Source organism: Elephantulus edwardii, unplaced genomic scaffold (assembly GCF_000299155.1).
Source record: "Elephantulus edwardii isolate Elephantulus edwardi_28Jun2011 unplaced genomic scaffold, EleEdw1.0 scaffold00179, whole genome shotgun sequence".
Lineage (NCBI taxonomy): Eukaryota > Metazoa > Chordata > Mammalia > Macroscelidea > Macroscelididae > Elephantulus > Elephantulus edwardii.
Window position 1 is genome coordinate 1,139,574 of NW_006399929.1, and position 24,116 is coordinate 1,163,689.

General features: G+C 36.2%; 1 protein-coding gene and 1 pseudogene across 1 annotated transcript in view; both read left to right on the forward strand.

Annotated features, from left to right (window-relative positions):
• PRPF39 (pre-mRNA processing factor 39) overlaps positions 1–23,205 on the forward strand; it is a 27,671-nt gene extending 4,466 nt beyond the window's left edge. Inside the window, exons 4-13 of the mRNA XM_006896011.1 lie at positions 11,362–11,529; positions 15,145–15,310; positions 16,941–17,048; positions 17,862–18,026; positions 18,340–18,466; positions 18,776–19,044; positions 19,792–19,976; positions 22,567–22,641; positions 22,853–22,970; positions 23,149–23,205. Coding sequence (XP_006896073.1) covers positions 11,362–11,529; positions 15,145–15,310; positions 16,941–17,048; positions 17,862–18,026; positions 18,340–18,466; positions 18,776–19,044; positions 19,792–19,976; positions 22,567–22,641; positions 22,853–22,970; positions 23,149–23,205 — 1,438 coding nt within the window. The remainder of the gene's footprint in view (positions 1–11,361; positions 11,530–15,144; positions 15,311–16,940; positions 17,049–17,861; positions 18,027–18,339; positions 18,467–18,775; positions 19,045–19,791; positions 19,977–22,566; positions 22,642–22,852; positions 22,971–23,148) is intronic.
• Positions 15,912–16,170, forward strand: LOC102849673 (annotated as a pseudogene).
• Positions 23,206–24,116: the final 911 nt, after the last annotated feature.

Below are 24,116 nucleotides of genomic sequence, written 5' to 3' on the forward strand. Positions count from 1 at the left end.
AGGAGGGATGGGTCCTTAGAGAGGGACATCATGCTTGGGAGGGTGGAGGGACAGTGCAGGAGGGGAAGCCCCTCTATGAGATGGATTGATTCGGTGACTAGGGTAATTGGGATGGGTGTGTCAGAGGCAATGCGGTTGGTGCAGGATAGAGCAGGGTTTAGGGCTGTTGTGCATAGGGTCACTATGAGTCGAAAACGACGGCACATAACAACAACAGGGTCACTGTGAGTAGCACGTGACTTGATGGCACTTAACAACAGCGTTTTGTAGTTCATAGATATTTTTTATCATGTTTAGTGTAGTAGTAGACCCTGGATAATATCCTGGGACCTATATGAAATGTCACTAGTGTTGCTAGACATGATCCCAAGAAGCAAAGTCATGATAAACAAGAATAAGTTGAATTGCTTAATTGTTCTGTAGATTAAAATCTGTCTTCAGCCACTGTTGCCCACCATTTCAAGATGAATGAATCCAGCATAAAGACTGCTGGAAAAAAGAAAAGGAAATTTGTTGCTGTTACTATTCCAGGAGGCACAGTACATTTTGTGAAATGCCTTTTTGAAGATGGAGCTTTTGGGTGGTACAATCTATAATAAATCTAAGAAAATACATGTTAATCAGCTGTTTTTAATAAGTGTTCAGGTCAAGAATATAGTAGTTAAATTTTGAGGATGTCAAAAGTTATTTCTGTATTTTTTAATTTTGATAATTGCCACCCTTTAACCAACATTTTTTAAGGATCCACTGTATTTAAGATTATTAAAGCAAAGGGATATAAATGAAGAGACACATAGAATTCTGGGCAAGTTTTCAACATGTAGGCTTCCATAACACCCTACAAAAGATATGTTACAGTTGACACCTTTGGTACCAGCAGTCAGGAGTTCAGGAGACATACTGCATTGGGCAAGTCTGCTATGAGAGACCTCTCCATAATAATGAGGAGCAGTGATGTAAATTTGAAGACCAAGGTGCACTTGATTTAAGCCATAGTCTTTTTCCATGCTTACTATTCATGGGAGAGCTGGACAGTGAATTAAGATGCCTCCGAACTGAATATCCCATGGACTGGCAAAAGAATAAACAGATATGTCTTGGAGAAAATGCAGTCAGAGGGTTCCTAGGAGGCAAGGATAGTGATGCTGCATCTCACATACTTTGGGTATGAGGCACATCATACTTGGAAAAGTGGAGTGTCAGTAAGAGAGGAAGACCTTCAATGAGATGGATTGAAAGCAGCAGTGGGTTCCAATGTGTAAGAGTTGGTGAGGATGGTACGAGATAGGACGGGTCAGATCTGTTGTAGATCTGTTGTTCATAGGGTTGCTAAGAGTCTTACTCAACTTGATGGCACCTAACAATAGGAATCTGTGGAGATTCAGTATCTGGGACTTCTTTTGGAAGTCTCAGAGCCTCACATCTCTGAAATCGTTGGTACCATTTGGTTGTCTTTCTGGTTATAGTCCATCTCTACAGGAATCATAAGCATTTAGGTATGGTCTGGAGTCTTCAAAGACATCTCAGTCATTGGAGAAATTGTCAGGCTTTAGAAGTTATTCCTCAGAAGCCATAGACAAAATTATTTAAACAAAGTTAAACTACAATGTATGGAAATACAAATAAAATAGTAATTTTATTCCAGATATGACACTTTCCCTCCCTTTGGTGTGAAAGCTCATTTTGTTTGTCTAGATTTCTTCTGATTTAATGTCTTGGCTTGTGTTTATAAGCCATCTTTGAATTGCATATTCATGTTATTTGCTCACTTTTTATTTAATTGTGTGTAGGTTTTTCTTTTGTTTTTTTAAGGACAACAGGTTGTTTATGGTTATAGGTGCGTCTTAATAGGTTGTGTTGCCTTTTTTTTTGCTCCTTAAAAGGTTTATTGCATATACCCTTAGTACAACAGAACAAAGCACTGTTCCGCCCTCACAATTACTGTTCTTTTGAAGGCTATTTTTTTAAAAATTAATTTTAATGAAAGTTTACAGAAGGGTTTCCAGTCATTCACTATTGCACTTTTCTCCCTACCTGCCCACGGCTCCCACCCCCCCTACCCCTCCCAACCGCCCCAAGGCTATTGTTTTAATCACTGTTATCCATCTTGTTGAGAATACCCCTTCTTTTTCACTGACCCTCGGTTTTACCAAACTTGCTGTCCTCCTCCAGGTACTGGTTCCTCCTGATAACATGCTCAATGTACAATGCTCAGTGAAGATTAAGTCTTGCCAACCTCTCTCCTATGGGGCATTCTTGCTGAACTTAGGCAGAATTTTAGGTGATTGAGAAAAGTACTGGCCTCTGAATGTCAGTCTGCATATCTGCCTTCAGAGGTTACAGAGCATAAGACACCTGGGATGCCTTCTTTTAGGTTCTTTGCGCCTCTCCATGCTGGGCATAGCTTTCCTTGGAAGCCTTGGGACAGCGGGCCTAGGTCCTACCATGTACCCTGTGGCCACTGTCTCATTTGTTGCCTCCCTGCAGCCTGAGGTGCTAAGTGTTGCCAAGAGCAAGGGCAACACCAGGCACTCAGTGTGCTTGTGCTCCTAGGTTGGTGCTGGAGGCCCCACACCCAGGGACAGAAGGCTGTCTGAGCGCCAGTTTAATTGTCTTTTTATTATTGATGATAAGAATTTAAAAATTTACTTTTCTTTAAGTATGTATATGTTGTTATTGTTTTTCTTGTTAAGTGCTGATAATATTTGTATATATTATTTTAAAAAGCAGTTAATATTAACTCTACTTGTTGAAAAAAAAAACCACCTCGTCCCTCCTTTCCAAACAGACTTTGAAATATTTTAGCTGTTTCTTTTGGTATTTTCCAGTGTTTATAATGATATTTTCTATATTGCTTTCTCTCTTTATCGGTTGTAGACATCATCTGTTATTGTCAATGAGGATTTTAATACATTTCTACCTTATCTTCAGGGAGCTCTAGTGGCATAGTCTATAGAGATTGGCATAGTCTATTGAGAGTTGTCCTGTTAACCCAGGGCTACACCTCTATTGGTTCAGATTCACTAGTTGCTCGGAGAGAAAGATAAACAATCTCCTTCTGTGCAGTTTACAGGCTTGGAAACACAGTGGAGACATTTTCTTCATATTTTCCCATATTTTTAATATAAATGATTGTTGTTCTCCTCCTCCAACAAAACCTGCCACTGAGTTAAGTTGTAACTCACAGCAGTGCCCATCAGGGTTAGCAAGGCTTGTAAGTAATGGTTGGTAGTATTGAGCTGTTGTTTGATTAGCACCCACATTCGTTATGCATCATACAGCGAGGGCTGCTTTGAGCTGTTTGTTAAGGCTTCACTAAACCCATTTCTGTATGTTTATTTTAAATAGTTTTGATTTCTGTATTTTTAATCTTTTTTTTAAAGCTGAGCTCTGGTTCATGGTTACTATCTTTTTCTCTTAATGTTGTTGTTATGTGCCATCGAGTTGCCTGCGACTCATCGCGATCCTTTGTACAACAGCCCTAAACCCTGCTCTGTCCTGTGCCAGTGTCACTGTCTCCGACACACCCACCATCATTACTCCAGTCACTGAATCCATCTCATTGAGGGTCTTCATCTCCTGCACTATCCCTCCACCCTCCCAAGCATGCTGTTCCTCTCCAAAGACTGGTTTCTCCTTGCAGCATGTCCAAAGTATGTCAGACGAAGCTTTAGAATCCTTGCCTCCAAGGAGGAGCCTCGTTTAGCCCTCTCTAGGATGAACCTGTTTGTATTCTTAGCAGTCCATGGTATATTCAACACTGTTCTCTAGCACCACAGCTCAAAGGCATTTTCTGTCATCCCTAGTGAATCCCTTTGCAAGTGGTGGCGAAGACTGTGGCGTGTATTAGGCGCACCTTAGTTTCCAGAGTGACACTATTGCTCTTCAGTACTCCGGAGAGGTCCCTAACAGCAGACTTTCCCATCATGATAGGTCTTTTAATTTCCTGTCTGCTGGTGCCAAGAGTGTTGACTGTGGAGCCAAGCAAACTAAAGCTGTGAACAATCTCAATCTCTTCACCATCCATCCTGATGCTGCCAATTGGCCCAGTGGTGAGAATCTTTGTCTTCTTGATATTGGGCCTCAGTCCTGCAGCAGGCCCTTCAAGTCCACTTCAGTTTCAGCATGAGGGTTGTGTCATCTGCATAAAGCAGATTGTTGATGAATCTTCCACCAATCCTGATGCCACACTTTATAGAGCCTAGCCTCCTGAACAATCTGTTCTGCGTATAGGTTAAAAAGGTATGGAGATAGGACACATCCCTGGTGTACACCCTCTCCAAGTTGGAACCATGCAGTGTTTTCCTGCTCTGTTCTGATTACTGCCTCCTGGCCCAAGTATAGGTTTCTCATTAGCATGATCAAGTGTTGTGGGATTCCCATTCTTCTCAGAGTCAGCCATAGTTTGTTGTGATTCACACAGTCAAATGCATTTGCATAATCAGTGAAACACAGACATTCGTTTGGTACTCCCTGCTTTCAGCCAAGATCCATCTAACATTAACTACAGTATCCCTAGTACCACAACCCCTTCTAAACCCAGCCTGGATTTCTGGCAGTTCTCTGCTGATGGCTGTTCCAGTTGTTTTTGGTTAAGCTTCAGCAGAATCTTGCTTGCATGTGATTATCAGTGATATTATTGTTTGGTACTTTCCACACTCTGTTGGGTCACCTTTCTTTGGAGTGGGAATAAATACAGATCTCTTCCAGTCAGTTGGCCAAGTGGTTGTCCTCCAGATTTCTTGGCATATCTTAGTGAGCACATCTAGGGCAGTAGCTGTTGAAATATGTCAGTTGGTATACCATGTATTCCTGGGGCCTTATTTTTTGCTAATTCCTTCAAAACAGCTTGAACTTCTTCCTTCATCACCATAGACTCTTGCTCATATGTTGTTTCATGAAATTCTATGTCTGCCAGTTCCTTTTGGTACAGTGACTCTGTATATTTTTATATATTTCTATTAATAGCTTTAAATTTTTCTGGAGTTAATTGCTTTCTTCCCATTTACTTAGTTTTCTTGCACATTTAGCCTTCCCCCCCTTCTTTTTCTTTTTTACACCATCCAGCAGCCTTGTAAAAGACTATAGACACAAATTTCCTGTCAATCAGCCTTGTCAGATAATTTCTAAGTTCAGGTTTTCTTCTTGGAGATTTGCTTCTCGAATCTTGCTATAATCTAGACTGGTTGGTTTTTTTCTCTTCTAGTTGTGCCTCTATAACAGTTACCTTTAGTGCAACAATGAATGAATGGAAATCCAAAATCTCTGTAAATGTTCATTAAAATTAATAAAATTTTAAAACAAAACAACAACAACAAAAAACAGTTACCTTGAGAGTTTTTACCTCTTAGTTCTAGAGGATGTCTACATTTCTCTGGCATTTCATGGCCTGCTTATTAGGTCTCACTTCTTTTTTGATTTTTGCTAGAGGAATGCATCCTCTAAATCTCTGTTTGAAGATTTTTGTTTAATAAGACAATGTTTTTTATTTTTACCAGTTTCTTCAGAAGTACTTTATTAATTTGGCTCAGTTAATTCTCTGGCTATAGGGTGTTGAGTTGATCCTTTTTTTTTTTTTTTTGAGTTGATCTCTTAATGTGACCTTTTTTCCCTCCATGGAAACTTTTAGGATATTCTCTTTAACTTTTGATGATAATTGCAAGTTTATTTTTTTTTTATAATTGCAATTTTATGATTATGTGCTTTGGTGTAGGTAAGTATGTCATCTCCCTCCCCACCCCCCAATCACTGTTTTTGCTTACTTACTGAGCTTTTTCAGTCGGACATGTTCACACCCTTTGCTAAGAACTGTTGTTTTTTTTAAAAAAAAAGGTCTCACTCTGCATTATAAAAAAGGACAGCCAGATAGCAGCTGTTACAGACGTGAAGTAAGATGGGAAATTTTAACAACCTGTTAAAATTGTTTTCTCTAAGAGACTTCCTCCATTCCCAGAGTTCTTGAATAGCCTCCTGGTCTGTCATCCAGAAGCAGTTCTTCACATAATTGGTGAATTTGGCTTCCACTTTGGGAAGAGAACTACCTTTTTCTATACTGCTTGTATTTTTGCTTTAATGTCTTCTACAGACCTGTCCTTTCGGAGTTTTTTCCTGTTTTCTGAAAGATTCTTGTCCTTTTGGAAAATATGAAATGTTTTACAAATTTGCCCATCGTCCTTGCGACAGGGACATGATTATCTGTATCGTTTCAGTTTTAGTATATGTGTTGCTGAAGCAAGCACTAGATAATCTTTGTAAATATAGTTTATCTTTAATAGGTAGCTACTGGACCTCCCTGGTTCTGGTTAGATTATTGCTCTTGATTTGTGAATAGGTTTCACATGAGCACAGTTAAATTTTCTGGGATTCCCATTCTTAGTGTTAACTGTAATTTGTTATGATCCATATAGTCAAATGTCTTTGCATAATCAGTAAAACACAAGTAAACATCTTTCTGGTATTCTCTTTTTTTCAGCCAGGTTCCTCCTGTCAGCAATGATAACCCTATGCCACTGCTTCTTCTGAGTCTACCTTGAATTTCTGACCAGTTTGCTATTGATTGTATGTTGTTGATTGCTATCGAGTCGAGGATGACTCATAGTGACTCTATGAACAAAAGACCTAATGCCTTTCCATAGCTGTTGTCACTTCTCCAAGTTCATAGGGTTTCCAGAGGCATGTGGTTTAGGAAGTGGATGCCACTCCCGCTTCCAAATCTGTTTTACAGCTGGGAGCTTGACCAAATACTGTCCACAATGGGAAGCCATTGTGGTATTTGATGGCACAAGGTTCAGCATCACAGCAAACCCAGGTTACTTCATGAGCACATTGGCAAATAGGGATGTGTAAAGTAGAAGAATGATCCTTTAGATATAACAGCACTAGTCTTATTTAGCAGTGGTTAAGTGTTGTAGAGTTGAATAAGACTCATAGTAAGCTTTGCACAAAAGACCTGAACCCTTTTCTGTAATTAACATCATTTCTGTACATTTATAGAGTTTATATAGAGTTTCCAGAGGTATCTAGTTTAGGAAGTGGATGCCACTCCTGCTTCTCAACATGAATCAGTCTGAAAGTTCATTCAGACATTATACATAATGGATAACCATTATGGTATTTTGACACGATTATGGAACAGTGTTTAGCATCACAGCAACTCCAAGTTCAGTACAGCAAATAGACAAATGATTGCTGTGTCATTTAAAGAATATTCAGTCTAAAGTTAACAGGATTTAGGCTGGCCCACAGATCCATTGCCTCATTATGGATTTTAAAGCCATACCCTATAGCATGCCTCCACCCAGTTTTAGGCTCAAGGGCCACCTGCTTTTTTTGGGCGGGGGGAGAAATAAAACTTCAGCAAGATTTTACGAAATGGATGGATGTAGTAACTGTCAAAATAGGCCTGAATATGACTGAAATCATGACAGTGGCATAGAATAGGGCTAGTTTCATAGTGCTGCTATTAGTTGTAGTTGTCTGATGACACCTAACAGGAACAAGAACAATTGGACTTCTGCATTAATAGTTTACTTTAGTTTTTTTTTTTTTAATTTATTATTTTTGTGTGTGTAGTATCAAATTGGATCTGACTGGTACAGTAGGAGATTGTCCCTCCTTCTCCAGCAGTGTGGTGGATTCGAACTGCATACCTCTGTACAGCTTCTTGCCACTAGGCCACCAGAGCTCCCTAATAATTCACTTTTCTTTTAGCTTCTTGTTTTCTGTGTCTTCACTTGGTTAGACTTTTTCAGGTACTTGAATTGGATTTTTCATTTTCATACCTTCTTTACATATTCTTTTCACACTCTTAGTACCAGCAGTCAGGAAATCACAAGACGAATTGTATTAGCAAAATCTGCTGTCAGGGACCTCTCCAGAGTGCTGAAGAGGAGGACGTCAGTGTAGAGACTAAGGTGTTCCTGATCCAGGCCATGATCTTTGCAATTACTTGCAAAGCATCAGAGAGCCGGACGGTGACTAAGGATGACTGAAAAAATTGATGTCTTTGATTTGTGGTGCTGGAGAAGAGGTGTTGAACATACCATGGAATGCTAAGAGAACTAACAGGTCTGTCCAGGAGAGAGGGAAACCAAGCTGCTCTTTTGAGGCAAGGATTTTTGAGACTCCATCTCACATATTTTGGGCATGTTGCCATGAAGGACCTATCTTTGAAGAAGGATATCATGCCTGAAGGGGTCAAAGAACAGGACAGGAAAGGAAGACCTCGGAGGAGATGAACTGACATAATAATTGGGGTAATGAGGGTAGGTGTGTCAGAGACAGTGTGATTGTCTCAGGATAGAGAGGCAGGGTTCAGAGCTATTGTGTATAGGATCACTGTGAGTCATAGTTGACAGCATATAATAATATACTATCTTTAATATTTTAATATCTAAGAAACTTTTCTTGTTTTTGAAAAAGTTGTAATGGTCTAGTCTTTAGGGAGTTGGGCTTTTAACCCAAAGCCTGTGTCTCGACTTGCTCTGAGGGAGAAAGATAGGCCTTCTTCTCTTGTTTCAGTTTATAGCCTCAGAAAGCTAATGAAATCACTGTGAGCTTGAACGAGCTCAATAGCAGTGAGATGAATATCATGGATGCAGTATCTTTCTATTTCGTCAAGGAAATGGATTTATTTCAGCTTTCCTCTGCCTCCAGTACAATTTCCTTTGAACTTTTTTATTTTCATTTTTAATATGCCTGAACTCTGCATTTAAATTCAGACTAAAGATTCTCTCTTTTTTGCTTTTCTTCTTGTGTACTGTCAGATTGATCCAACTGGCACAGGAGGAGATTGCCCCTCCTTCTCTAGCGGAGCATCTGGTGGATTTGAACAACGTGCCTTCCGGATTGCAGTGCAGCTGCTTTCCACTAGGCCACCAGAGCTCCCATACTAAAGATTAGATATTAATAAACTAAATGGAAATTTTCTAGTTTTTATATTGAAATCTTGTCAGCTAGCTTTGATAGCTTGACTATGGAATGATCAGTTGACCACGGAGGTTTTTGTTGCGAATCAGATGTCCTTTTTTCATTTCATTAGGTTTAGGTATTCAGAAAAAGATGATCTCATAGGCTTCAAGAATGTCATCTAGCTTCTGAAATCTAGCTGGACAAGAACAAGTGTGGGAAGCATCAGCATTCATAAAATAAAAATCTTCCTACACATTCTGTATTTAGTTCATCTCTTTCCTCTACTTTTCTAAGTGTAAGGATTTCCTCTACTTTTCTAAGTGTAAGGTTTGTTAATTTCCTGGGTCATTCTGGAATTCCAGCACACCACTAATGTCTTTTCTCCTTTTTTAAAATTTCTCACACAAACATGTATGAGTATAGGTCTGTGTACACATGGCATAATTTTAACTTCTGGCTTTGTTGTTGTTAGATGCCATCAGCTGTGATCAGTGATCCTATGAAAAGCAGATCTAAACCTTGCCCTAACCTGTGCCATCCTTATGATCTGTGATAGATTTGAGCCCATTGTTATGATCACTGTTAGTCCATCTTGTTTTGCGTTTTCCTCCCTTTATCTGATCCTCCACCTTTCCAAGTATGATGTTTTTTTCCACGGAGTACCTTCTCCTGACAGGCCAATACATAATATGAAGTATCACCATCTTTGCCTCTAAGGAGCATCCTGGTTTCACCTCCTCCAAGACTTGTTTGTTCTTTTGGTGGACCATGGAATATTCAGTAATTTTCTTCAGCACCACAGTTCAAAAGCAGTGATTCTTCTTTTGTAACAGTCCATAGTCCCAACTATCAGATGGTTAGGAAGTAATTGGAAAAACCATGGTGTGGATCAGGCATCACCTTAGTCTTTAAACTGACATCTTTGCTCTTTTGGTGAGGTCCTTGACAACAGATTTTCTCAGTGCAACTCCTCTTTTGATTTCTTGACTGCTAGTACCATGGATGTTGATTTTTGTCCAAGTGAGATGAAATTTTTGACAACTTCAATCTTTTCTCCATCTATCATGATGTTGCTTGTTGGTCCATTGGTAAGGATTTTTGGTTTTTTGTTGGGATGCAATCCATATTGAAAACATTAGTCTGTTAACTTCTGCAGCAAGTGCTTCAAGTACTCTTCACTTTGTTCAAATTGTGTCATCTGCGTGATGCAGGTTGCTAATAATGAGTCTTAACTTCAGTCTTTTTTTTATTTAATGAAAATTTACAGACACTTTAGATTTCCATTCATTCATTGTTGCGCTTTTCTCCTTGCCCACCCCTCTGCCCCCAGTACATTCTTCTCTTTGAAAAGTAAAAGAAAAGTTCCCCCTATTGTTTTACAGTCCCTTCCCCCCAGTTCCACTCCACTGTGCAGTCTTCATTCTGAACTTAACTTCAGTCTTGATGCAACATTCTCATACAGGGTTTTTAATTTTTTTTCTTCCTCTGTTTAGTGTGGTTGAATTCTCAGATTTCTACAGATTCTACAGATTTTGAGTTTTGTGCTATAGTCAAGACTATCTTGTGTACATAAGAATATATACAAATCTTGTATTTTCTTCTATTTTTACAGTTTTCAAGTCATTCACCCATCTGCCATTTAATTTATAGCTATTTTGAGACATTTCTCTTTTATTTATTATTTATTTAATGAGAAAGCTTTCTACAATGATTTTAAAATAGCTCCATCCTATCATCTACTGAAGTTTTACATATACATCAGTCTGTTTTGTTTTCTTAGCCACTTTTCCGCTTGCTGATCCCTTTTTCTATTATCACAATAATGACCCACTTTTAGTCCCTATAGCTCTCTAGTTTCTGGTAGGAAAATTCTTGTTGGATTGTCCGTTGCAAAAATAGTCTCAGCATTTTATTTTTGGCTCTATGAATATTAGTACTTGTTTTTTCTTGTTTTCAAAATTCATTAATTCTAGTTACTGGGATTGCGATAAAGTTGTAGGTTTACTTAGGAAGAGTCATTTTGGACTGTTTAAAAGTCCGTCTTTATTAATTGTATAATTATACAGAAAATACATATATCCCTTCTCTTTGTTTCCTCATACACCCCTTTTAAGAATTTTATTTTTATTGCTACTTCTTAACCCCTGCTTGTATGAGTAGCAGTTGAATTTATTATATAGGGGTTTTTTTCTTCATGTCTTTTGTTTGTTTGTTTTTTTAACTTTTGTACATAAGATGATTTATTCATAGCAAATATGGTTACACAGTTCGATGGGTGTTTGGGGTTCGTGTCTTTTTTAAAAAAAAGACTTTTTAACTCTTACTTGTATGGGGTTTAATTTTCATTTAGTGTTGTGTTCTAAATTAAATAAATTGTGGGGTTTTTTTAAATTAAGTTTTTTAAGTTGATTTTGTCTTGTGAAAGTAACTGAAGAGTATTTAATTTTTCAGAACTTTTGAGCATGCTGTTCTAGCTGCAGGAACAGATTTCCGGTCTGACAGACTCTGGGAAATGTATATAAACTGGGAAAATGAACAAGGAAACCTGAGAGAAGTTACAGCTATATATGATCGTATTCTTGGTATTCCAACACAACTGTACAGTCATCATTTTCAGAGGTAGGTGGAAAAATTGGATCTCTGATTATTCAAATAATTACTTTCTAGTATTGTAGAAATCCTTAGATTGTAATTATTAAAGATGGCAGTAAGAATAAATTTTCTTTAAAAAAATGCATTTTCTTGTTTGGCAGTCAGAATTTAGATACTTTTGACAAAAAGTGGGGTAGTGTGTGTTACATGCTGAGCTGCTAAGCAAAGATTATATTCCTTTCCTTGGAGAAAGATGGGCAGTCTCTTCTGTTAAAATGTTTGGCCTTTGAAACTCGATGACATTGCCAGTAAGTCAGAATTGACTAGACGATAAATAAATTTTTTAAAAATTGACTACATAGCAGTGGGTTTGTGTTTAATTTTATTTTTACGTTGTTCATATGCCTTATGAACTTTAGGAATTTTAGTTTCCATATAGTAGGTTCATCTTACTTCATAGATGAAAGGAAAATAAGAATCTTGTATTTTATTTAGAGTAGTGAAGTTATAAGAAAAATAGAATATAATTTTAATTATTTCATTGTGGTGCTAAATTTTCATAGTGATTAGCATATCACAGTGCATTTACTGCCATTGAGTTGATTTTGACTAGATGACAGACCCAGCTGAGTATCTTTGTCAGACTTTCTCCACCTCATAGAAACAGATTCCATAATTTGTGGCACTGCTTACTTAAATACATTTAGCCTGATACTAATATTTTGAATTTGTTTCACCTGTCTTCTACATAGCTGCAGTTTCTGAATTTTTATTCTTTGTCTGTCTTTCCAGCATTTTATTAGATACTTACTCAGTTTTTACTGAATAAACCTTTGGTTTTGAGTAAATTGATGAAATCTTAGTGCTTAGCACATTTTTTTTTCTTGCTTGTTGTGTGCCATCAAATCAGATACTACTGGCAAAGGACTGTGCACCTTTGGAATTGCAGTGCAGCTTCTTGACACTAGGCCACCAGAGCTCCCCAGCATAGCACATTTTATCACTAATTTAAAGAAGTTACTATGTAGCACAACTTAAAATTTTATATCATATGTAGGGGTCCAGTTATACCTTATTTTAAATTTATTACCTATAGTCTCAATAGTAATTGCAGTTTTTTGGTTTTTTTTTTTTTATATATATCAATTTGTGTGTGTGTGTGTGTACCGTCAAATTAGATCCGACTGGTACAGGAGGAGATTGCCCCTCCTCCAGCAGAGCATCTTGTGGATTCGAACCGCTTACCTCTGGGACTGCAGTGCAGCTTCTTTCCACTAAATAGACTAGTTGTAATTGCAGTTTTAATACTCATGTGTTTATTTTTTAACATAGAAAATGTATAATTTTTTCCCCATTGTTGCACATTTTCTCCCTCATCCTGCTTGCTCAGCCCCTCCCCACGTTTCAGATTGTTGTTACACATATAATGCCAAATCATGAATTCTTTTCAGACAGTTCTTTCCTTCGTCTGATCTATTGCAGTATTCATTATCTATCCACTCTTTACCTAGTCTCTTCCCCAACTCTTCCATGTCTGTCCTGTTTTGTAAGAGCAGTGTTATGCAGTATTTGTCCTTTTGTAAATGAGGTAGTTATTGAGCATACTGTCCTCCAGGCTCACACATGTTGTGTTATGTTTTAGGAGTGTATTCTTTTTCAGTGCTGCATAATATTCCATTGTGTCAAAGTACTGTAGTTTTTCTATCTGCATTTGTTGATGGGCACTTGGGTTGCTTCCATCTCTTTGCTATAGTGAATAATACAGCTATAAACATGGCTATACATACATGTGGTTGGGTGATAGCCCCGACTTTTTTCTTTCCTTTATAATTTTTTTAATAAATCATAAATGTACAACAGCTTCTTAACTCTTAAAGTTTTTAAAGGAAAACATTATGTCTTATTACACCATGATCCTGGCTAATAGCTTTTCAAAACTTTGAGAAAAATCTTAAAAAAGGTTTCACATGTCACTTTAAACTTAAAAATTTAACATTATCAAAGAAGGGATGCTTCTACACTCTTAAAAGGAGCCCTGATTTCTTTAGGGTATATTCCCAGTAGTGGAATTGTTGGGTCAAATGGTATCTCTTTTTCCAACTTTTTGAGAAAGTGCCAGATTGACTTCGATTGTGACTGTACCATTTTACATTCCTAGCAGCAGTGAATAAAAGTTCCAGTCTCTCCACAACCTTGCCAGCCAGCATTTGTTGTTTGCTGGCCTGTTGAGCTTTAACTATTGTTGCTAGGAACAATATTTATTTTTATGTGACATATTTGGGAATTATAGGCTAATTTTTTATTCTGCTGATTCAGCAGGTCAAGTTTACCTCTTTACTGACTTTGCAAAACTTCATTTTTTATATTTTTTTCATACAGAATCTAATCTATCAATAATTTAAATATTTTCTAAGGATTGGAATATATAGTTAGTATGTGTGGAAGCATAACTAATAGTTAAGTTAAAGAGGTCTGCTTGGATAAGGCCCTAGCTAGGTTAGAATAGGAAAGACTTTTAGATTTTTAGTTTGAATGTAGGATATGACTGTTGGAGTATTTTCGCAAGAAAAAGATTATGCTTACTGTTTTTTAGTTTACTCTTTTGGGGGGGGATTTTTTTTTTTTGTAGATGAAAGTGCACAGCACATTAGCTTTCCTTTCAACAGTTTATAAATTATCCTGTGACATTTTATGTCTACTTTTTTATAACACTTAACAGTATTGGGATATGATTTTTAGAGGCTAGAAGTTCCCTTTATGTTTATCCATGGCAGAAATGAGGTGGGAAGACCTATATAAGAGGTAGAATTAGTAGAAGTGTATGAATGTATGTAATCTAGGTGAAGGGGTCTGGGGAGAATTTAGTAATTCACAGTGATACCATTAATCAGAGATTGGAAATACCAAGAGTGAAAACGATAACCTTAGTTTCTGGCACATTGTGTATGAGGTTCACATGGCACTTTTGAGACGTCCTGGTGGCTAAATGTCCTCAGCTGCTAACTGAAAAGTAGTTTGTTCAAACTTACCAGCTGCTTCATGGGAGAAAGATGTATCAGTAGGATTTCATATAGAGTAGACCCTTGGAAAGCCTGAGGGGTAGGGGTGAGGGTGAGGGCAGCTCGACTCTGTCCTGTAGAGTTGCTTTGAGTCAGAATAAACTCTACAACATCCATTTTAGTGCCTTAGCTTAGTGTTTTTATAAAATCAACTCAGAGGCATGTCGTTTAAATCTACCAGCTTCTGTGAGAAAGAAGGGCAGTTTCCTCCTGTGTGATTTATAGCCTCTGGAAACCTTTTGGAGGGTCAGTTAGAAGTTGGTTCTGACGCTACAGCAATGAGTGTTGTATGCAATTAAGTTTAAACCAACCCCCATACCTGACCCTCTTATGGGTTTTTAGAGGCAGTAAATCATGCCAGATTGCTCATCCTTCTCCTGCAGGACAGCCTTTGGGATTCCTGCATACTTCCCAGTATTTCCACCAGAGCTTCTCAGTAAGTATAGTAGTACTATAGAAGGAAGGAAAGAGTATGATGTTTTAGTTTCTTTTGAAAACCACAGAGTCTCTGAAGGTAAAGTGTGATAGAAATCTAAAATTACTTTTCAAATATAGATAAGCATTTTTATTGTCTTCCTTTTAGATTTAAAGAACATATTCAGAATAACCTGCCTAGAGATCTTTTAACTGGTGAACAGTTTATTCAGCTGAGAAGAGAATTAGCTTCTGTGAATGGACATATTGGTGATGATGGTCCTCCTGGTGATGATCTACCATCCGGAGTTGAAGACATAACTGATCCAGCAAAGGTAACCCAACTTATCTAAAAATTATCAGTTCATCAGGAGCAATGATTTTGAAAACTACTGTATATAACTTGGGAGGGACAGGACAGCATTATGTTGAGTGAACTAAGTCTCATAAGGACAAATACTATATAATACCATTAGTGTACTAATAGATCATTAGGTAAAAAAAATCCTTAGTACGTGAGATACTAGACCTCACACCCCTTTAACATACATACTTTACAATAATAGACTGTATAGCAAGCCCCTTTCTTATTGACTTCTAGGTTATTTCTGATCAAGATAATTATCTTAACTGTTGTAATTTAAATATAGATCTGAGGGAGAGAACCCATTTTACTAGGGAACACCTGGAAATGAAGCCATATTTTTCTTAGTTTTTATCTATTAGTCCTGTTTAATGATAAATACACATCCCCACTGACTGCTCTAAAAGCCATCTTTGCATTATTTCTGGTCCTGCTTATTGCTGCCACCTTCATTCCATGCTTTCTGTTCTGCTGCTGCTGCTCCCGCTGCGGATTCAGGCAGCTTTCTTCCCGCAGTCTCTGAACTTGCACTCTCTTGGAATCCACTGCATCAATCACCATTATGCCCCACCATGTCAGACACAGCCCTGGACACTAGCTCTAAGATCACTACCAAGAAGGAAGATGCAGAGAATGGAAGTGATGCCCCGCTAACAAAGAAAATGGAGAACAGAACGATGACAATGAGGTAAACAAAGAACAGGAACAGGTAGGGAGCAGGAGGAAGAGGATGGTGATGAAGATGAAGAAGCTACGGGCAAACGGGCAGCTGAAGATAATGTGCATGATTTTGTTCCCACTAAGCAGCAGAAGACTGATGAAGATGACTAGACAGCAAAAAAGGCAAAGTTAAATTTAAGAGGAAAAAATGTCCACCTTGACCCATTCCCCTTCTACTTCCTGGGTTACAATCTAAATCTGGTCACCTTTGAATAGTCTCACTGTCACCTCAGCAGCACCACCTGCAGATGATATACTCTCACCACAACTGAACTAAAACCACAACGTGAATTTGCAACAAGGGGAAGAAAAAAGGAACCACAATTCCAAGACCCTCTTTTTTTTAAAAAGCACTTTAAAAAGGAAAAATTTGTATTTTTTTATTTACATATTTGTACATATTGTTAGGGGTCAGCCATTTTAATGATGCCATGATGATCAGCCTTCAGAGCATTCTCTGTCTTCTGACTTTATTTGTGTTCATTATAATCTCAAAGGAGAAAAAAAATACCTTGGGGAAAAAAAACACCAAAATAATACAATCTTATTCTGAGCATTCAGTAACATTTTTTGTGCATTCACTTAGCTGTACTGTAGTTGGTTTGTATAAAATGGTTAAAAAAGCCAAAAATAAAAGGTTTCTTTTTTGTCTCTGAAGTTGCTGTAATACTAATAAAAATGCAAGAGGAAATGGTTTATTAGAAATTCTGTTATAAATTTTAATGTTGTTAACTGGACTTATATAAAAAAATGTGAACAATTTAAAATCAAGACCTGTCCTAAACTAAAATATCTGAGATAATGCCCAAATGTAACAAAGAAATGCAAAAGTATTTCTGTATACAACTTTTGTGTTTGAAGCCTTCCTTTTTCCTCCCAAGCTTATTACAGAAATTGAAAACATGAGGCATAGAATTATTGAAATTCATCAAGAAATGTTTAATTATAATGAGCATGAAGTCAGCAAAAGGTGGACATTTGAAGAAGGTGTAAGTGTTTTCTCTAATCTTCATAAGATAGGAATAATTTTGATAGTAATATCTATTTTTGCTTTATTATTTATTAAAGTAATAGTATGTGCATTCTGTTAATTGATACCATTACCAGTTTTGTCCTGTAGAACTCCTGTGTGATTATGTTTCCCCTTTTGACCAGTGTCTCTTAAGTTTAGTTGTGCTGTCTCCACGGGAAGGTGACGTGTCCTGTAGAACTGTGTAGATTATGTTTCCCCTTTTGACCAGTGTCTCTTAAGTTTAGTTGTGCTGTTCTACACCGGAAGGTGACGTGTCGTGTAGAATCTTGTTAAATTTAGCATTGTTTGAATTAATTACAGGATAGCAGCTTGATCTCAATTTCACAATCATTGTTTTAAATTAACTTCACTGTAATATATAGATGTATATACATATATGCACGATAAAATGTACTTTTTAAGTATACAGTAAAATGAGTTATGACCAATCTATAAACATTATAATCACCGCCACAATCAAGATGTGGAACATTTTCATACTTCTAAAAACCCTGAAAGACCCCCTCACAGTCCTCATTTCCCCAGCCTACCTTAGCCACAGGCAATCTAAAATTCTTAGTAAGGTGACAGTCTGAACATAACAATTAAAATGATTGATCAAATAGAAAATAATGCTTCTATTTCTTTAGTTCATAAAACCAGAGAAAATTAAAGGATTTAAGTTGTTTTTTTAAGTAATGAAATAATTGTTAATTTTAAAACTTAATACAAATAAGTTTAAATAAAATTAAATTTTAAGTTTCATTGCCATGGCATATTTTCATTGCAGATTAAAAGACCTTATTTTCATGTGAAACCATTGGAGAAAGCACAGCTGAAAAACTGGAAAGAATATTTAGAATTTGAAATTGAAAATGGGACTCATGAACGAGTTGTGGTTCTTTTTGAAAGATGTGTCATATCATGTGCCCTCTATGAGGAGTTTTGGGTTAAGGTAAGAAAATTATATGTTCCTAAACTTAAACATTTATAAACATTGATCTAGTGACTAACCTTTTTTGTACTTCTGTTGAATGTTGTTCATATAACTATATCTGTTGCATTAGGAGATGGTCTGCTTGCAACCAGATTTGACTGCTGCATATGCCAACCTCGTTGCCTCTCTTCGTCCTTCCTTACAGAAACTAGTCTAGTGGTTCAATAAAGGTGCTGAATGGGTTTAAAAATAGAATTTTATCGTTCTGTCACATATTTAATGGCTTGCTCAACTGTACATTATTCAGTATTTTCTCTGTTTCCGTATGTAGTATGCAAAGTACATGGAAAACCACAGCATTGAAGGAGTGAGGCATGTCTTCAGCAGAGCTTGCACTATTCATCTTCCAAAGAAACCCATGGTGCATATGCTTTGGGCAGCTTTTGAGGAACAGCAGGGTAAGAAAGGACTTTGTGTTGATGTTTTGGGTTTTAACATTAAGATATCAGGATAACACTAAGAGTTAAGAGGGATGGTATAAAGCAGAAGATGGCAAACTTTTCCTATTGGGGGGGGGAATTTCATACTGGGCAATAAGGTTTCTACTTAATCTGCTATTGGAACTCAAAAGTAGTCTTAATAAATATATGCGTATGACTGAGAACAGAAGCAGGTAGAGGGCTGGAGTTAGTCCCTGGGCTGTTCTTTTACAACATCTGGCATAAATCTTTTAGAACTTTAAAAACCTCAAACCTTACCATTTCCAGGTAATATTAATGAAGCCAGGAATATTTTGAGAACATTTGAAGAGTGTGTTCTAGGATTGGCAATGGTTCGTTTAAGAAGAGTAAGCTTAGAACGACGACATGGAAACATGGAAGAAGCTGAACATTTACTTCAAGACGCCATTAAGAATGCCAGATCAAATAATGAATCCTCATTTTATGCTATCAAACTGTCCCGACATCTTTTCAAAATACAAAAAAACTTTCCCAAATCAAGAAAGGTGCTTCTGGAAGCCATTGAAAGAGACAAAGTATGTATTTTTATTTCTAAGAATGTTTCCATAATACCCACCAATCAACCAAGGGTCAAATTTCTTTCATTTTGGCAACTGTGATGACAGATTTTGGTCTGTATATATTTTATTACTAAATGAAGACAACAGTCCCTCTAAACTGATGTTGCCATTCCTTTTTAAGCAATTAGCCTGAATTAAAAATTTGAGAAGAGATTCTCAGATCAGAAATATTGCTGAGATTGTAACATTTACACAGCAGAGTTGCTGATTATTAAAATACAGGAGAATATTTTAAACAAAAGCATGGTACTTGGCTCCATTATTTCAAATAGAACATATTCTTTTCAAAATTAAATATTTTATTTACCAACTGAGAAAAGGCTATGTAGAGGATTTCTCGTTCTTGAGTTTTCAGTTATTGTTGACTGTTTAATAATTTCCTTCCAGTTGTAATTTATAATGTCTTTAATTTGTACATATTTCTAATTATCAGAGATTGCCAAATGATACTTAGCCCAAAGTAGGACTTAAAAGTTTTAATTTATTAGCATTTAACAATGTGCATATAGCACAGGAACACCCTTGGATAGTGTCAGTAACTGTCAGTGTAATATTATTTTCAATCCTTAGATATATGTTGATAAAATTAACAGGAGTTAATAGTACTACATTTTTAAAAATTAGACATAAATAAGGTTTTGAAGTATCTGTATGCTAATGGAATAATTCTAGAAATACTACTGATACTGCTTTTTTACACAGGAGAACACAAAGTTATACCTCAATTTACTTGAAATGGAATATAGTGGTGACCTCAAACAAAATGAAGAAAACATCCTAAATTGTTTTGACAAAGCTATACATGGTTCATTGCCTATTAAAATGAGAATTACATTTTCTCAGCGAAAAGTGGAATTTCTTGAAGATTTTGGTTCAGATGTAAATAAGTAAGATATTTTATTTCTTTGAATGATTGAACATTGATATTTTTGGGTAGGAATTTTTTTTCTTTATTTTATTTTTTTTTTTTTTTATGTGTGTGTACTGTCAAAATCAGATCTGACTGGTACATGAGGAGATTGTTCCTCCATCTCCAGCAGAGCATCTGTGGATAGGAATTTGATGTATGAATTAATGCATTTTTATTTTAAAAAAGGTTTGCCTAGGTTGTTACTTTTCCTTAGAAAATGAATGGATGAGAGAGGGCAAGAAGCAACACTCTAGGAAAATCAGTCAAAGAGTGAGTTCTAAAATACGTAAACACTTAGTAAATAGATAAGTGAATGCTATAAGTAAATCTGGAATAGGAATGCCATTTATCTGAGATTAGAGAACAGGATGGATGTGGTCTCACAGATTATGCCTAATGCTTTCAGTTTTCTGCATTACAGAAATCTAAAAAATGAGGACAGTAGAAGGGTTCACTAGGGGACCTCAGAAAAAGTAACAAGTTTTAAGGCTTAAATTTCCTGGACGTAAATGTGTTGGTTAGAGTTTTACTACAGTTTGGGTCTCTCCTGATTCCTCTTATTTTAGAATGATTCCACTGAAGTAATTGTGAACTTCTATTGAAGTAATTGTCTATAATAATTGTTACTAAAAAGGAAAAAATTGTTTTCACTGTTGAAATATATATATGATGGTATTATAAATTTTAAGTAGTTAATAGCATTCGTGTTTAATACTATTAAAATGTTTTACAGAAATTTTCTACAGTCTTAATGTTGGTTTTAAAATTGTGATTTTAACAGATGAGAGATTTAAGATTACCTGATCCTTTTAAAAGTAAAGCTAATAAATTGTGGGGCTAAGATTAGATGTTTCAAAGTCTGCTCTTATCTATACCATGTACTGTATATTAAAATGTTTTAACACTGAAGTACACAAAAGAAATAGCTAAGTGTATGAGGTAGCCTATAACTGTTAAGGTTGTGATTGCTATAGGTCATGGTAAACTGAGTTCAAAACTCAAAAGCAGGGAGCTGTTTTGACCAGTGAAATTAAATGACATCTCCTTTGATTTGACAATAATCTGTTGACTTTGTGTTGTTAAAACAAAGCAAAAAGGTGTTATTAGGAGGCCCTTTTAAGTATCAGGACTAAGATTGTTGTAGTTGAAAATTGAAAAAGACAGGAAAAATAAATGACAAAAATCTAGAAGAATTGACACTTCAATCAGATACAGGGTATGGCCTATCTCTTTGAGTGGTCTGGTTGTGTGTCATTCATTCCCTTTGACAAATGTTTTGCCATGTGAAGATTGAATCTCTTATCACTTATTTTATAAGGTAGGTTGCATTAATCCACATAAAATGCATAAAGTGTATTATGCAGTCCTGCCCAGGAAGCTGAGTTCGGGATGTTTATATAGATCATTAACCTCATTTCTATAAAAATATATGTATTGGCGAGCTCTGGAGGCCTAGTGGCAAGAAGCTGCACTGTAATTCAAGAGGTGCACAGTTCGAATCCACCAGATGCTCTGCTGGAGAAGGAGGCACAATCTCCTCCTGTACCAGTCAGATCTGATTTGACGGTACACATACACAAAATAATAAAAAATAAAAAAATTTAAAAAAAAAAATGTCTTGTTAAATAAATATATATGTATTTTCACTTCAAGTGACATTTTTTAAAATTCCAAGAGAAGCAGTACAAATCAAGCCAGTGTATATTAATACATTGCCCATGCACACTTTTAAATTGACAAACGTGCTTAGAAACACATTTTGTTATCATTTGCTGCAATGTGTTAAAAATTAACATGTTTTATGTTGTTTCCATCTGTCACTTGGCCAGATTGAAATTTTATATGTACTTGGTGGTGTATGTAAACTATTGCTGAATTAGCTCTTAGCCATGTATATATAGATTCTACAACTGTCAGGCTTCATTTGTTGCCCTGGACAAAAGTCCAACAGATAAAATTATTTTTATGTGTCATCATGCTGGGCCATGAGTCTCAGTAACTTAGCTGTTACAGAATGAGGAATTTGACAGTTTTGTAATCTAGTGTAGTAATCTTTCATTTTCACATAGTGCCAATTTTTGCATTGCAAGTTTGGTACACACACACACACACACACCACCCCACCCCCATATACACACACACACACATCCTTATTAAATGAGGAGTGGGTATATGGTACAAACAAGAAGCCTCTTCTGGTGACTTGTAGAAATCTTGGGAATTACCTCTCAACTAAGTGGTATATAGTAATATATTTGGCTGTTGTGGTACTTTGGTTGTTACTCCTTTGGATTTACTCCGGTAAAGATTTATAGGTGAAAACATTACGTGGGAGTTTTCTACTTTTGTTTTACATCACAATCTAATTCTGTGGCAGTGGGATTGTTTTTTTACTATCCCTGGAGACACAGGGTAACCACATCAGCTGAGAATGGAAGCTTGGGAGGGTGGTCAGGAAATGTTTGCAAAGGTAGTTGACTGGACTTCACTTTCTAAGAAGTTATTAAGTTAGTTATATAAAGTTTTTGTATATGTCAGAGAATTTACTCCCCCCTTTTTTACCTCAGGCTTTTGAATGCTTATGATGAACATCAAACACTCCTGAAAGAACAGGATTCTTTAAAAAGGAAAGCAGAAAATGGGTATGTAACTTCTTGCTAAATCAAGGATGCTTAAGGAAATGCCTTTAAAGACAAAATCATTTAAAAATTTAAAAAGTTAGGTGCTTTTAAAAGTATTTTAATGAGTAATATTAAACTAAGAATGAGAATTCAATAAAATGTACACAAATGGGATTCCTAGCTTAAAGTATGTTATTTGTTGGAGTTTTAAGTTTCCATTTTGATCTTCTAGATCAGAAGAACCAGAGGAAAAGAAAGCACACACAGATGATTCAGCTTCATCTGCACAGATGATTGATGGTGATTTACAGGCAAATCAAGCTGCATATAATTACAGTGCCTGGTATCAAGTGAGTTCACATGACCATAATTGAGGCTCACCCCCTGCTATTAGCATAAATATAAAACTGTTTGCTTCTGCTTCAAATGATATACACTTCTACACCTGTTTAGTGAACACATGCTTATGTTAAGCATACCTGCCACAGTTGTAATGTATTAACTAGCATGTTTACTTTTCCCTTTCAGTATAATTATCAGAATCCCTGGAATTATGGACAGTATTATCCACCTCCTCCAACCTGATGAGAAGATGTCAATTTCAGCTGCTGTGTGTAAAAAGTACAAAATAATTTTTTTAGTGAGGGATGTAAACATAGCTTGTCTTCCCTGTTTTCTGTGTAACATGATTTGTTTAGTAATAAGTAAAAATGTCATTTCGTAGCTTACCACAGATACTATTTCCTACCATTTATAAAATTTACTTTTTATTGGAGAACTATTTTTTTTTTAAATTTTTTGCATTAAGTTGTCTAGAATAATTTTGAATGCATTTGCAGCCGAGTTTTGTAGCCTTAAGGGTTGGGGGGAAAACACAAATGACTGCAAATCATGTCAGTGAAGTACAAGATTTTGAAAACTCAAAAGGGCTGGCTATCAAGGATTTACCTCCTCTGTAAAAAAACAAAACTGATTTTTAACCTTTGCTGACAATGAGTCTGTCTGCTTGTTTCAGTTATCCTTGCTGTGAATTTGGTTCTTGGAGAAAGCTGTGAATTTGGTTCTTGCAGAAAAAGTACACTATTAAATACTATGCCTTGGACTAGAGATTATAATTGAGAAAGTGGAATGTTTGCATCCTTTAAAATGAAGTCACATTGCAAGTATGTTGTTTTAGAAGACTTTGTATTTAGAATATTCATGTAAAACTTGTGAGCAAGCTTTCATTTTGATCAAACTGATCATCTTCATTTTTTGTAATAAAACTGAAGACTTATCCAGTAATTGTCTGTGAATTTGTGTGTAATTACCTAAAAATTACTGCTTTGCTTTTATCATAATTAGTGGCTCCTAAAATGTAGACTATTAATGCCAAAATTCTCACAGACCTTTAAATGTTTTCTATTTTTCCAACCTCTGTACTTCTCACTATATGGAAATAAGATTTTAAGATGAGCATCCATGGCAAATACTTAATTCAAACACTGTTACCACAG